This window comes from Heterodontus francisci, chromosome 32 (assembly GCF_036365525.1).
Source record: "Heterodontus francisci isolate sHetFra1 chromosome 32, sHetFra1.hap1, whole genome shotgun sequence".
In the NCBI taxonomy this organism is placed as follows: Eukaryota; Metazoa; Chordata; class Chondrichthyes; order Heterodontiformes; family Heterodontidae; genus Heterodontus; species Heterodontus francisci.
The window spans coordinates 31878886-31893896 of NC_090402.1; the positions used below are offsets into that span (position 1 = coordinate 31878886).

The 15011-nt window shown below is 41.7% G+C and overlaps 1 protein-coding gene across 6 annotated transcripts in view; it reads left to right on the forward strand.

Moving 5' to 3' along the window:
- akna (AT-hook transcription factor) overlaps positions 1–15011 on the forward strand; it is a 207652-nt gene that overhangs the window by 96441 nt on the left and 96200 nt on the right. For all 6 annotated transcript variants that reach the window (XM_068012641.1, XM_068012643.1, XM_068012642.1 and 3 more), the window contains 2 exons: positions 3240–4504; positions 5770–5844. In XM_068012641.1, the coding sequence (XP_067868742.1) occupies positions 3240–4504; positions 5770–5844 (1340 nt within the window). The remainder of the gene's footprint in view (positions 1–3239; positions 4505–5769; positions 5845–15011) is intronic.

The following is a 15011-nucleotide window of genomic DNA, read 5'->3' on the forward strand; positions in this document are numbered from 1 at the left end:
ATCTTGGTGTCCAGGTACATAAATCCCTGAAAGTTGCCACCCAGGTTAATAGGGCTGTTAAGAAGGCATATGGTGTGTTAGCTTTTATTAGTAGGGGGATCGAGTGTCGGAGACACGAGGTCATGCTGCAGCTGTACAAAACTCTGGTGCGGCCGCACCTGGAGTATTGCGTGCAGTTCTGGTCACCGCATTATAGGAAAGATGTGGAAGCTTTGGAAAGGGTGCAGAGGAGATTTACTAGGATGTAGCCTGGTATGGAGGGAAGGTCTTACGAGGAAAGGCTGAGGGACTTGAGGTTGTTTTCGTTGGAGAGAAGGAGGAGGAGAGGTGACTTAATAGAGACATATAAGATAATCAGAGGGTTAGATAGGGTGGATAATGAGAGTCTTTTTCCCCGGATGGTGATGGCAAACACGAGCTTTAAGTTGAGGGGTGATAGATATAGGACAGATGTCAGAGGTAGTTTCTTTACTCAGAGAGTAGTAGGGGCGTGGAACGCCCTGCCTGCAACAGTAGTAGACTCGCCAACTTTAAAGGCATTTAAGTGGTCATTGGATAGACATATGGATGAAAATGGAATAGTGTAGGTCAGATGGTTTCACAGGTCGGCGCAACATTGAGGGCCGAAGGGCCTGTACTGCGCTGTAATGTTCTATGTTCTATATTCCCTCAATTCTCCTACCACCTACCTACACTAGGGGTAATTTTTGCAATGGTCAACTTACCTATCAACCCACAAGTCTTTGGCATGTGGGAAGAAACCAGAGCACCCGGAGGAAACCCGCGCGGTCACAGGGAGAACTTGCAAACTCCGCACAGGCAGCACCCAGAACCGAACCCGGCTTGCTGGAGCTGTGAGGCTGCGGTGCTAACCACTGTGCCGCACTGTTTTGTTTGAAAACACTCCTGTGACATGCCTTGGGACATTTTACTACATTAAAGGCACTATTTAAATGCAAGCTATTATTGTTTTACATAACTCAATAAAACAATTTTTTTACTTCATAAGAGTAATGCACCTATTTAATTTGATCAGGATCAAAATGAGAGGTCTGGACACTGAAATTTAATTTGTGGTTTGAATACCTCTAGAATCCCCTCTGCCGCATGATTATTACGTACCATTTAAAAGACTAATGCTGACCAAACTAGGAATAAAATGTGCTCTAAGATAAATTACAAACTTTCATATGAGAACGATAACAAAGGAAAACTTGAAGTAAAACGAGGAATACAAACACAATAAGAGCAGATTGAAGATTTAGCTCAAATTCTTAGATACCAGTGTAAAGCACACTAGCAAATAACTATGGGAATTAAAATTATTTGGTTAGTGAAAGTATTGTCGGCAGCACAGAAGCAGACTTTCCCTAAGCTTACTGAGTCCCAGCTGCTTTGAACTGAGAACAACTCACATTTTTTTCACTGGGAAACCTTTCCCCGGAAAGAGGGCGAGTTGTTCCTGTTCATCTGATTTACAAAGTGTAATGAGCAATTAGTTCCTCAGCGATAACCCTTTAAAACTCGACAAATACCACAGAGTGAGCTATATTCAGCTGAGAAACCGTTTACATGTACTTTAAGTACAATACTCTTCATTGTACCATTTAACTATGTTTCTTCATCAAGTAATGGATATGTATAACAAATTCCTCACAAGAACAGTTAATTCAGAAGAAGGACTGGATAAATATCTGATCAGTTTTGGAACTGCAAGTGAAAAGGAAAAGGACAGACACAAGGTCAAGTACTCTCTGCAATGCAATGCCTTCTGCTGTGCTAGGATTATAGTGTGAGAATCAGCCTGCCAGGCTTAAACAACCAAGGTGTAAGTGCAGGCAGGTATTATACAGTCTTTGTCGGGTCAGGGGAAATAATGCAGAACATTTTGTCAAAAGATTAAATAATGAGATGGAATCCACGATAGAACTATTTGTGTTTGATTGTGGAAGAAGTGAGCTTGAAGAACTGAATTAACTTCTCCATGTTTTCTTATGTTCTTAATATGTTCTTGTAACTGTCCTTTTTTTAAAAAAATGCTTTAACAACTACAGACCTCCCACTTCCTGAGTCCATTATCAACAATCGGAGGATACCATTAGAGTTCTACTAATTTTCAAAGTACCCAATTGTGTGTAGCAAGATTATAATATGTAAAATTGAAGAACAATGCAGCACAACAGCTGCACCAAAACATAATCACACAATATTGTAAGCTGATGTGGGAGAAAGTACCTGCTCGACCCCTTTCTAAAGGATGTACAAGCTGCAGAAGCAGTACAAGGAAGACATGGGAACAAACCTCCTTCCTTCTGTAACCTTAACAGGATGTGGAAGTGGGTATTGCAACACTGCAATAATCACTACAGGAAAACAGACGGGAAATTCATTCTGTCTGGTAAAGTCAATTACACAAAAGGTGGTTCAGAGTGATGTGCTCCATTCATGGCTTATGGGATGCTTGGAATGGAATTGGTTTACTGTGCTGTATGGAGATTAACACAGCTAACGTTGCTCCTTGCACCACAGGTTAGCATGCCTGGTAAAAGTGTGACATTGCAGTTAACAATTTAGTTCAGTCTAGCCAACATGTGGGCTGGTTTAGAATTTTCTCCCATTGGTGAATGAAATCTTTTATTTGTTACTGACCAAGGTGCTAAAGTACAATTGGTTACTCAAGGAGGTCTTACTGAAAATGGTTCTTAACTGTATGAAGGTCTTCATGCTAATCGTAATTCCCTCTCCATGTTTCTGCCACTCTCCCACAGATTCTTTCCCTCAGTTTTCCTCATAGAGAAGTACCTGTCTTGCCCTTTTTAATCTACCCACGGCTGGAAGGCAAATAAGTGTACAGATGCACTTCCAACCACCGATGGGCTGTATTGCTAAAATGAATTTCACAATTTTTGCAAATAAATTCTATATTTTTGTCACATATTATTCGTGGCCTAATTTGGTATTGAAACCGTACACAATATTTTGAATTGTTTAGAAAGATATCAACGACAATTATTGCTGGCAAACACAACAAGGGATCATTTTGGCTTAGTTGATAGTGTAAAAGGCACAATATCAGTTCAGCTACTCGTTAAACACCTCTCTTGATTTTCACTTCCATTGAGGAATGTTTTACAGGTAGTCACGCTGATCTTTCACATTTCATACTATCATCCAAAGTCAAAATTACCCCCAATTCTATGTGTTAGTTTGCTCTTACAATATACTTTTTCAATTCCTAGATGAATCAGAACCACAGGACGAGGATGGGATTCTCGATCGTCAGGATTCAAAATCACATTGGCATCCTGAAAGAGACCGACAGCTTGACATGACTGAAGATGAAAAGGAGCAGGGGAACTTTCTAGTTCAAAATGAAGTCGGTACCAGCAAGGAGGAGGACAGTGTAGAGGAGTACTCTGATTTGCCATATGATGAGCAAATTGAGGAAACAAACCCAAGTGCACTGAGAGACTCATGGCACAGATATGAAGTATATAACAAAGCACAAAGTATATTGGATCGTGGGGATGATTTTTCCATACAAAGTATAAGAGACAATGCAGATAAACTTTCCGATCTGTCCGATGAGAGCATCAACTACTCAAGAACTCAGGGTAGAGAATCCAGTCTATCAGCACAGGATTATTATTCTGAGGACTTTGAAGCTACCTATCCTAATAATGTAGGTGTGTTAGAATTGTCCCATGATAACAAAGCAACAGGATCTGACGATGACGTTAGAAAGGAGAGACAAGACAACCCTTCATTTAATTACACAATGTTGCATTTTAATCAGGAATTGCTAAGACACCTATCAGTTGAAGACCTCGCAAGTGGCCCAGATATTGAGGCTGAGACCATTCCAGAATCATCCTGTACTGATAGTGTTGAAGAGTCAGTGGGTAGGTTTTTAAACAAGGGGAAGGGTTCTGTAAAAGGAAATCAGGATTCTGGATCTGGTAATGAACGGCAAAAAGATAAAAACAGCATATCTGAGCTCAGTAAAGCAGCATCTAATAAACAGGTCAAATTAAGTAATGAACAAAACTATACTCATACCCTTGGCAAACCACATATTTTAAAGGATAGCATTGGCGAAAACTCTAAAACAAACAGGCAAATAAAAACTCTGACTCCCCAAAGGACAGCAATCAATCTAAGAGCTTCAAGAAGCAATTCATCCAAGCCATTATCAAGAAAGATAACTTCAGAAACATCAGTGTACGGCCGCGGCCAGCTTAACTACCCACTACCAGATTTCTCAAAAGTGGAGCCACGAGTTAAATTTCCTAAGGATGAGCAAGCTTACCAGAAGCCCAGGAGCAAGACAGGGGGCAACAGAAATGATCCTCAGTTTCTACTCAACTCTCCTGCAGAGGTTGTCCGCCAAGTGCTGCAAAGCAGTAACGAATGTTCTTTGATCACACCAACACCTTCAGGACTAAAGGTGGTGGGAGAATTCAAGTCACCACAGCAAGCAACAGAAATGGTTTATCAACTGCAGGTAATGAGCCAGGAAATGTAGTGTTGCTAACTTCATTATTGGCTATGGGCCAAGTGCTGGCAAATGGGATTAGGTAGACAGGTCAGGTGTCTTTAATGCATCGGTGCAGACTTGATGGGCCGAAGGGCCTCTTCTACACTGCATTATTCTGTGATTCTGTGAGTTATTTTGAGTCAAAGAAATTAACAGTAGGAGAATGCTGAAGGGCATTTGCTAAACTGACTTGGATCAATTGAACAAAAACCCAGTCTGAGAGTTGCATCAAAGTGAGGTTGTAAAGCGGCTTGAGTTTTGAAGCTTGATTTTCTCCCCGTAGCTAAAGAAAAAAGAAAAACTTGCATTCACTGTTCCATGACCTCAGGATGCTCCAAATTGCTTTGCAGCCATAGAAGGACTCACGAAGTGCTGTCACTGTTATACTGTAGGAAATGTGATAGCCAATTTATGCACAGCAACATCCCACAAGCAGCAATGTGATAATGTCCGGCTAATCTGTTGTAAGTTGTTGGTTGAGGGATAAATATTGGCCAGGGACACCGGAGAGAACGCCCCTGCTCTTCTTCAAAATAGTGCCATGGGATCTTTTGCGTCCACCTAAGAGAGCAGACAGGGCCTCAGTTTAATGCCTTATCCGAGAAAAGGCACCATGACCTCTGTCAGTGCAGCACTCTGTCAGTACTGCACTGAGCTATTTCCAGGAGTTTTCTCTTCACATTCGCCATTTTGTCAACTGAGAATTTTTAAGTGCAATTTAGGAGCAAAGTTTCTGCATTGAGCGCCCAGAAGTGACAATTTGTAATATTAGCGAGCAAATGCTTAACTTATTCAGGAGACATGAACTTATTTGCTATTTTAGCAGAGGGACTTAACCCGTTTAAAATAAACACGGTTAACACTTGTGTGGTGGAACATCTCAAGCACAGGTCGCACTTCTGTCCATTAAAATCACCAAGAACAAACTAATAATTGGATTATATTATTAATCATATGGTATTTCTATAAGAAGTTGTCCTAATGATGTCATTGCTAAGGTTATTGCTCACATTTCATCAGTGCTTTCCATTTGATCTTGTTTGCCAGAAATTAGCTCAAAAAGCATTAATACCAAATATTTTTGAAATATTGTATAACTATCAGAGGGTTGTAAGACCTACGAGCCGCCAATAGGTTAGTTCCAGCTATCCTGTACTTTCTGCTGCTTTTTATATACCTAAGTAACGGCAGGGCATCAGTGCGCCACAATCACTTGAACTTCTTGTTAACAGGAGGATTATCGCCGGCTCCTAACCAAATACGCTGAAGCAGAAAATACCATTGATCGGTTACGGATTGGGGCTAAGGTAAGAAAATACTGAGACAAAATGCATGAACAAAATGCTTTCATTCATAATTGTTGCTTGCAAGCCAGAAATTTAGATCCGTTATGCAAGCATCACCTTTTTGTTTAGTGATTATATAATATAAATTAGGGCGATAATTGTAACATGGGCCAATAAATCCAATTCAGGAGAATCATCTGTATCTAAAAAGTGGCAAGAATGTGGAATGTGCTACCAGAAGGAGTAGTTAAGGCGATTAGCATAGATACATTTAAAAGGAAGCTAGATAAACAGGAGGGGGAAAGGAATAGAAGACGATGCTGATAAGCTTAGATTATGCAGAGTAGGAGGAGCTTTGTGTGGAGCATAAATGCTGGCATGAAACAGTCGTGTCAAATGGCCTGTTGTGCTGTAGTTTCTATGTAATGTGTAATAGATACATTTTTCTACCTTACATATAGAGTTTGGTGATATTCCATATTATAATTCTGTGAGGAGGACACAGAGAGGCAAGGAATTATAGACAGGTTACGTGAGTGGGCAACAAGCTTGGCAGATGGAGTATAATGTGGGGTAGTGTGAGGTTATTCACTTTGGTTGTAAGAATGGAAAAGCAAGATATTTTTTAAAAGGCGTGAAACTTGTAAATGTTGATATTCAAAGAGACTTGGGTGTGCTTGGACAAGGAACACAGAAAATTAGCATACACAAGGACGGTTCAAGAGGTGGCTCACCACCACCTTCTCAAGGGCAATTAGTGATGGGCAATAAATGCTGACCTAGTCAGTGACACCCACGTCCCATGAAAGAATGAAAAAAAGTACAGCAATCAATTAGGAAGCCAAATGGCATGTTGCCCTTTATTGCAAGGGATTGGAGTACAAGGATAAAAAAGTCTTCCTACAATTTTCCGAGGCTTTGGTAGACCACACCTGGAATACAATGTGCAATTTTGTTCTCCATGTTTAAGGATGTATATACTTGCATTGGAGGTGGTACATTGAAGGTTTACTGGATTGGTCCATAGGTTGAGCGGGTTGTCCTATGATGAAAGGCTGTGTAAATTGGGCCTATATTCTCTGGAGTTTAGAAGAATGAGAGGCGATCTCATTGAAATTTACAAGATTCTGAAGGGGTTTGACAGGGTAAGCACTCAAAGGTTGTTTCCCCTGGCTGGGGTATCTAAAACACGAGGGTACAGTCAGGATAAGGGATTGCTCATTTAGAACTGAGATGAGGAGAAATTTCTTCACTCAAAGTGTGAATCTTTGGAATTCTCCAACCCAGAAGGTAGTGACTGCTCCTCCTTTGAATATATTTAAGGCTGAGATAGACAGATTTTTGGTCTCTCAGAGAATCAAGGCTAATGGGAAGCAGGCAGGAAAGTGGAGTTGAAGCCCAAGATCAGCCATGATAGTATTGAATGGTAGGGCAAGCTCGACAGGCCACGTTGTCTACTCTTGCTCCTATTTCTTATGTTCTTATCGTCTTAAGTCTATTTGAAATGAATTTTCCTGACAGCAACGCTGCTTAATATTCACTTACTCTGGAGCAGGTGTGGAGACTTTCTGCACTGGGGACCACAGGAATAGAAAGTAAAGAGCAGTAACTCTGCTTCATTTGACAAAAAGGCCTTTAAACCTTTATTTTGTAACAGTCTCTCAGCAGAGGAGATTTTCAACTCATGGCCACCTGTTCCTCACCTGAGAAACGGGCATCTGGCAATTGAATATTTGGCCACAGATTTGAGGCAATCACAGAGTGAGATTGTCGAGCTTCTTTTCACTTACTCTTGAGTGGCAAAGAGGGAACTCGCATTCCATTATTCAGGATTAATTTCATATGCATATTTGGGACTGGACTGGATAGTGTTCAATCTCCAGTGGGATTATTTGTAAAAACTTTGAGAGTGTTGTCTGACCCATAACAACAGATTTTTTGAGGGGAACTTTTGAGGGTTCTTTTTGGGAGGAATGTCTGCACTTGGTGGAGGCACAGAGGTTATAAATTCCTCTTTCTAAAATGGTGACATACATCATCATTTGACGTTCTACAAACGACAAAATTAATCTGCTTTCCATATCATATTGGTTATCAAGTGTTACCAAGATTAATTGTGATTTCATCCCTTACAACATTATTGCACAACATGAGGTTTTTTTTTTGTTGCTCAGACCCTTTCTCATGTGATATTGAGCGATCAATGCTAATGTATTTTCTCCTGTATTTTCAGTCCTGTTCAAGGCAGTACCAGCCTTTGCCCCTCATGTCATCAACCTTTGTAAGAATTCCCCTCATCCATCCTCTCCCAAATTCCTGACATGGACCTCCATCACATGTACACACCCCTCTGCATTCAGTGCACTGACTCCTGCATACTGCTGCAGTGTTCTTTTGTATGCTTTTTGTCTCCCATGGCACATTTAGTTCAGTTAATGTAAATTCTTACCTGCTGCTCAAACTTCCCCATTATCTGCAGAATGACGTTGCTATTTAGCCAGCAGTAAGGGGTTAATGCATTAAGTTGTCATTTAAGCTCTCTGCAAGGAATTGACACACTGTCAGAGCTGTTGCAACAGTTTAGAAGCTCCATAATTGATGATGTCAACATAAAAGCTGTGAGAAAATCCGTCTTCGCCAATGTTCGGTTATCTGCATTTAGCAGCTTATTTAGGCTGTTTCCTCTCAGAAACATGAATGAACCAGGACAAAGATATTGGCTATTGTTGATGATGCTAATGGTTTTCTCTCATCTCTGTTTCAACTGATAAGTAGCTCATTTTCCTCAATGGGCCCTCTGTCTTTTTTCGATGCCACGTAATGAAATGTGCAGCCATTGGATGGAAACTTTATATATTATGCCAGAATTTACGTATCAAAAAGTTGATTGGGCCAGTTTTATGTTTGCCATATGCACAAAGTGAGCAGTGAGTTTTTGGGGGTTGGAGCATTATTTTTGAAGTCTATGGTACAGTGGAGCCAGGAACTCACCCTGCCCTCTTCTCTCACCCTGCTCAACCTCTAGTGGCTTTCGGAAACAGTCCATTGGGCGGCAGTGTATATTCTCAAACACGGACAAGGTAGAATATGTTTGGTGGCTGCAAATCCATTGTGAGTGGGTGTGTTTAAGATTGTTCTAAGTGTCTTCATTGTTTCGGCAGCACTCTTAACAGATGCACGCACTAGTATAACCATTGAGTCCCAGAGGCTGTTGGAACAAAGTCCAGGCAGGACATTGATCTAAACAGCACACGTTAACAGGGCTGTAATTCTGGTAAATCAAAACTACACCAGAGTCACCCATTGCCAGGGATAAGCATCAACATGTTGCACCACGGACATTTGACAAAATTATTGACTCAGCCATGGACATGGGGGCAATTAATCTCAATATGAAGTGCATAGCCAACCAAATGCCATCAAAACACTGTCCAATTTAAAACACATTTCTCCATATTTGGTGAGATACCTGACATTGTTTTTGCTTGCACAGATAGTCAATGTCTGCCCGCACACTTGATATAGCGATGCAGAGAACTTGGATAGATGTCCATCTGTCAGGAGTGATCGTGATCTGTCTCTCTCTCTGTGTGTCCATCCCCCTCTCCCCACCCACCCCCCCCATCTATGTCCATCCCTTTCTCCTCAACCCCCCCTTCTGTGTCCATCCCTCTGTCCCCCCCCCCCACTCCCTGGGCTGGTGCTTGTTTAAAGGGCTGCCTGACTCTCAGTGTGCTCCCTCTGCTCCACTGCATGCCTCTGGCTGTGTGCTGGCCCGCTTCTTGCTCTCCCCTCGGCCTCTCTCGCTTTCCCCTGCATCAGCCATTCCCACTCAGTCCCTGCACCGCGCGAAAACAGCAGCGGCTGCTGATCCCAGTGTGCCCATGCCACGAACCACCGAACAGCGCACATCCCGCCCAAACACTGAGCAATCACAGACAGGCGTCCGCTGTCTGTCAGATGCTAGTCCCTGCCTCCGCCTGACGTACACTTTAATAGGAGAGCCATCAATCAAAGCTGAGCCACGGGCAGTCTGCTGTCAGTCACACAGGATTGGTGGGCCGGATGGAAACCACAGACCTCAAAATTTTTTGCCCCGGACACTGGTGTCCGTGCATGAACGTGTTGCTGATCCCTGCCCACTGCTCCAAAAAATGCAACAACTTTTAAATGAGAAATGCCTTCAAGTGACAAGGGAAAAGAACTGCATCTGTTTATTGCAATGTTCTTTTTGCATTGCAATGACTTGTTTTGGCTAAAGTTTTGCTTGTCTGTGTTATGCATTTATGTGCGCGTGTGTTTAGGAAATAAACACCAGAAGTTTAGGAAATGACTTTTCCTGAAGCCAGCTCCTCTTTTTAAAGGGAGTGCCACTTTTTTCAGGAGTAAATTTTTAGGTTGTAGCTACTACAACAGCATTGTTTTAAGGTACAGCACTCTCAGTAATCATGTATCAAGGCTGTTTTTGCAACACAGTGCATTGATTATGTAATAATCACTGGTAAAGGCCTGCCAGTAACGTCTCATGGGTGATGGTACTTATTTAAGCTGTACAAATTTCCACTCTGTTGTAATCATAATGGCACTTTTTAAAAATCTATCCCCCCGCAGATTGTGTGGAGCAGCAAAATAATGCAGCGGAGTTTCAGAGAATGGTTCTGGCACAGACATTTCATTAGGAATTTGAACCAGTCATGTCCCCAGTGGATAACATTCTTGATTAATAATATTGAGTCCAGATTTACTGTAGCAGAAACAGAGGAATAGTTGGACAAAATTCCATGTATAGTCAAACTTAACTTTAGCAATGAATTCTATTTCCTGATATCAAAATACAAAATTAAATTTCCTTGCCAGAATTATCCTATATGTGCTGAGACCTAGCCCATTCTCATTGCATGGGGTGGAATGGAACCAGTAGGTTACTCAGCAAAGGCTGGTAACTTTATTTCTGCACATTATTAACAGTCCATTCTTACCAGTCAGGTGTAAATGGGCTGGAACTGCTGAAAGTGACGGCTCGCAGGACAGTTTCATCAGTCATTTCACATTTGAGCCTTTAAATGACCAATGTTACATATATTTGAGCTCCGTGGCTCAAGTTGAATTTTAGTTTCTGATTGTATACATCTAGAATGTGTTAAGAATGTCATAAGAAGTACCACACAATCCAGTGTTATCACTGAAGGTGGTGCAATCAAACAGGGTGAAAATGAGGTAGTTATTCAGATCAAGGAGTCTGAGATAAGACCTGAGATATAATGTGCAAGAGCCCACCCATAAATCCAAACCAGTTGTAATTGGTTCCATTGAACCATGGAAATTTGGACAACTGGACAAGTAGAAGTTCCAATTGACCATTTGTACTTGTTCCAGTTGAAACTTATGTTTGCTCCAGTTGAGACCTGTGAACTTGGTTCCAGTTGTAAGTTATATTGCTTACAGTTGTGACCAGTTAGGCTGGTTTCTGGCTCATTTGTTGTTGCATTTGAGACCAGAGTATTAACTTGAAAAAAGTGTTCATATAAGTACCACCACCAAGTGAAAATTACTTATGTGGTGCGAGCTGTGGTTATGCAATGAAGCTAAAGACACTCTTGACTGCACTGTTTGTTTCAAATTTTATTGTGATGCAGAAAAACACAAAACAAAGATAAATAGAAAAAATCCAAATTAAACACTGCAGAAATCAAGAAATAAGTGAACACAACAGTTAAAGTTCAAAAAGATAAATGACAGCCCTAATCAAAATACAAAACTTAAACATTTAAGGCGAGTCGAAGAGACTTAGTAGTTGGCAGGAAAAAAGACAGAGGCGCAAGGGGAGAGCCAACTGTGCAACAGCCCCGACAAACAAATTTCTCTGCAGCACCTGTGGAAGAGCCTGTCACTCCAGACTTGGCCTTTATAGCCACTCCAGGCGCTGCTTCACAAACCACTGACCGCCTCCAGGCACGTATCCATTGTCTCTCGAGATAAGGAGGCCCAAAAGAAAAAAAGACAAAAGAAACATTAATTGCATTGAGACAATGGTTTTGGTGCAACAAGTAAACAGATTAAACACTTAAACAAAATACTTAACAATAGGCAATAGTGGACTAGCCACTTTCAATCCTTGCTCCTCAAAGTTGCCTGGACACAGGTGATTTTTTTTCTTTGGTCCTTCTCTGATATCTTCTACTCAGGCTTCTTCTGTGTGAGTCTTCTTCTGTGGTTCTTGCTGTGTCTCTGTTTCTGCCTGCTCTGTTGTTCTTAGGGCCCTGCTGTTGTATCCTTTTTTCAGGACTGCCTATGTTCCAAATTGCAAATTCTGTGTAGCTTGTCCTTCCTGACTTTATAACAATTGATACTTTTTCCTAACCTGATTGGCTTCGCCTGTCTCACCCCAGACATAATGGCACCGTCTGTTGCAACATAACTTTCATAAAACATCTTTAAAAACTAATACAAAAATCCATTCAATAAAAACCCTTTTCATAAATTACTAAACATATTTTAGTTTTTTTTAATCAAAGCATGAATTTAAATATATTTACACCTTTTTAATCAGATCATGAATTTAAACATATCTTATACCTTCTCACAGAGCTGCATTAGTCAGAGAAGGGTGAAGCAATGCAGAATACAGTCCAATTCAATGGCTATCACGTCGGCAGCTCTGAAAAAAAAGATACAAAAGCAAGGTCCTAAGAACCCAAGAACACACAGGCAGAGACAGGGACACAGGGGCATTTTTTTTAAAGCTGCAGGCAGTTTTACTGGTTTGATTAAGTCAATCCAGTTGGATTCCAGTTCAAAGATTTATCCTGCCAACTGGTTACAGTTGAAGCAGCTATATATGTTAACTGGCTCCACTTAATTCCAACTGGTTCCACTTTGCCTACCAACTGATACCAAATGAACCAGTTGGCAAGCCAAATGGTACCAGATTAACTCAAATGGTTCAAGTTCAAGTCGACTGGGCAACTGGGAATACCAAATGGTTACCAGTTAAGATTGCCAGTTATCCCAGCTGATTCTAGACAACACCAGTTGAGACCACTTCCTGTCAGTTAAGACTAGAAAAGACCAGTTAAGACCAATTGAAATTCTAACTGGTTGCTACTGGTTTGGAAAGATGGGCCTGCAGAAAGGGTACACATGCCGGGCATTGTTATGGGGAAGTGGAGGAAAACATTGCAGTTAGATCCTGTGAGGAACCATAGAATCTTGGAAGTGATGATATTGTACAGCTCATTGTGCTTTACAGTGAATGGGAGGTTCCTGGAAAAGGAACTTGTTCAGCTCTAACGTTTGCAGAGTTCGTCACTCAGTCACTGTTGTGAAATCATCAACAAGCAGTGGATACAAGTTGGCAAACATTTGCGGCACTGGTGACATGTCTGAACTTGAGTAGATGCACATGGATGAAGCTAGTGCTAATGCTGACTGTTTGTTTAGCATTCAGCTAAGGTTTCATAGCAACTAAATTGCCTTGTGAAGAATAGTATTAATCCTTTTACAGACTAGGCTATGTTTAAACCAGGAATTTGTTTTTCTCTGGATGTAGGGGAAATTCCAAGACAGATACTTCTGTTACAAGTCCACAAATAAATTTGGAAACAATGCAGCAAAAATTTACAATCTCACTGAGAAACCCCAGGGATGGCTGGAATGAGAAATGCCACCTTGATGCATTAAAGGATTTTTGTTGGGCTGTTTAGGAGAACTTTATTATGCATTTAACTCATGCTATACCTAACTTGCAGTACTCTCCTACATAAAATAAGAAAATATTCCATTCTTCTTCAATGTTCAGTTATTTTCCACATAAACAAGCACCAGCCACAAGCTGTAAGGGGGGAAATATCATAGGGACTCTTTTGCTTTGAGACATCAGCTGTTATAATCTTCCCCCACCCTGGCAGTCTATTGGAGGGTCTTTCCCTGCTCATATGGGGTGGAATCCCTTTTCCAGATCCTGCCTCCACATTTGCTGGCAGCGTGCCCGCCAGCTCAATCTTCCAGGAGGTGGCCTCATAATTAGCCACCTCACTGTTCGCTGTCCAATTAAGGATGGCCGGCAGGTTCCGGAAGCTGCAGGCCCACTGGCAGAAGTTGGTGCTGCTGCTGTCGGAGGGGAACCACGAGGCCGCCTCTATCATGAGTTGCCTCTAAAGACATCTGAATTTTGTAAAAATGACCTGTGGCCACGCATGCCAGGCCACCACTGTGGAGGGGATGACCTGCGACTGGAGCTGTGGCCCCTTCAGCACCAGCCAGCTGCTGGCAAGCCACCTCCAGATTCCAGTGGCGTTCCCCAATCAGACCACACTGATTATACAAAGTGGCTGCCCGCCACTGCCCTTGCTGCTTCCACCCCACCTCCAGCAATATTGGCCTGAGGTGGGAACTCATCAGCCCACTGACCTGATGTCCTACTTTCCTCCCGGTGCTGCCTTCGAATCAGCCTTGGCAGGACTGGGAAGATTCCACCCACAATGACAAGTTAGCCAAAATTCTCCTCCTCCACTCGTATATTTATTATTACTTTCTGGAGAAATCCCAATCCTAAACCTGAATCCTGACTAGCAGAACCACAGCTCTCCAAGAAGCTGGAAGAAATTCTCAGTGCTGGCAATCAGCTATGAATGTTCTTGCAAAGAACTGGTTTTAGTATTTGGAATGTAATTTTGGTCCAAGTGGCTCCTCAGTGGGATTGCCATTCTGTTCCTTTCAGCAAGTGGTAAAATTCATAATTGGCTGGAATTAAGCAAGAATTATTGCTCTCATCTTTTAAAAGAAGTTTAAATGAAAAATGAATTCACCACTGAACTTTTCTCAGTAACCACATTTGGCATTCATTTGGTAGAAGGGCGAACAGTGTTTCTGATAAGTGAGCACAGTCCCCATCTCCTAAGTTGAATGTTCTGCTTTTCTGAGAAATCCTTAATGTCCCTCTCTTTCCCCCCCACCTCCAACCCTCACTGCCCAATCTGCTCTGGAATTCTGGCATTTTTCAAGGTTTTCCTTCTGCTCTGTACTTTTCTTAAGTTAGAAAATGCCGATTGTATTATTCCATACTTTCAGCTTAAGTATTGGAGACTTGACAAAAAGCGCATGTGTAACCTTAGAAGGGGCCTCAAACAGGAAAGGATACTGAAGTGAGCACTGAGCAATGTGTCTACTAAGTACAGAACAGTGCCAAT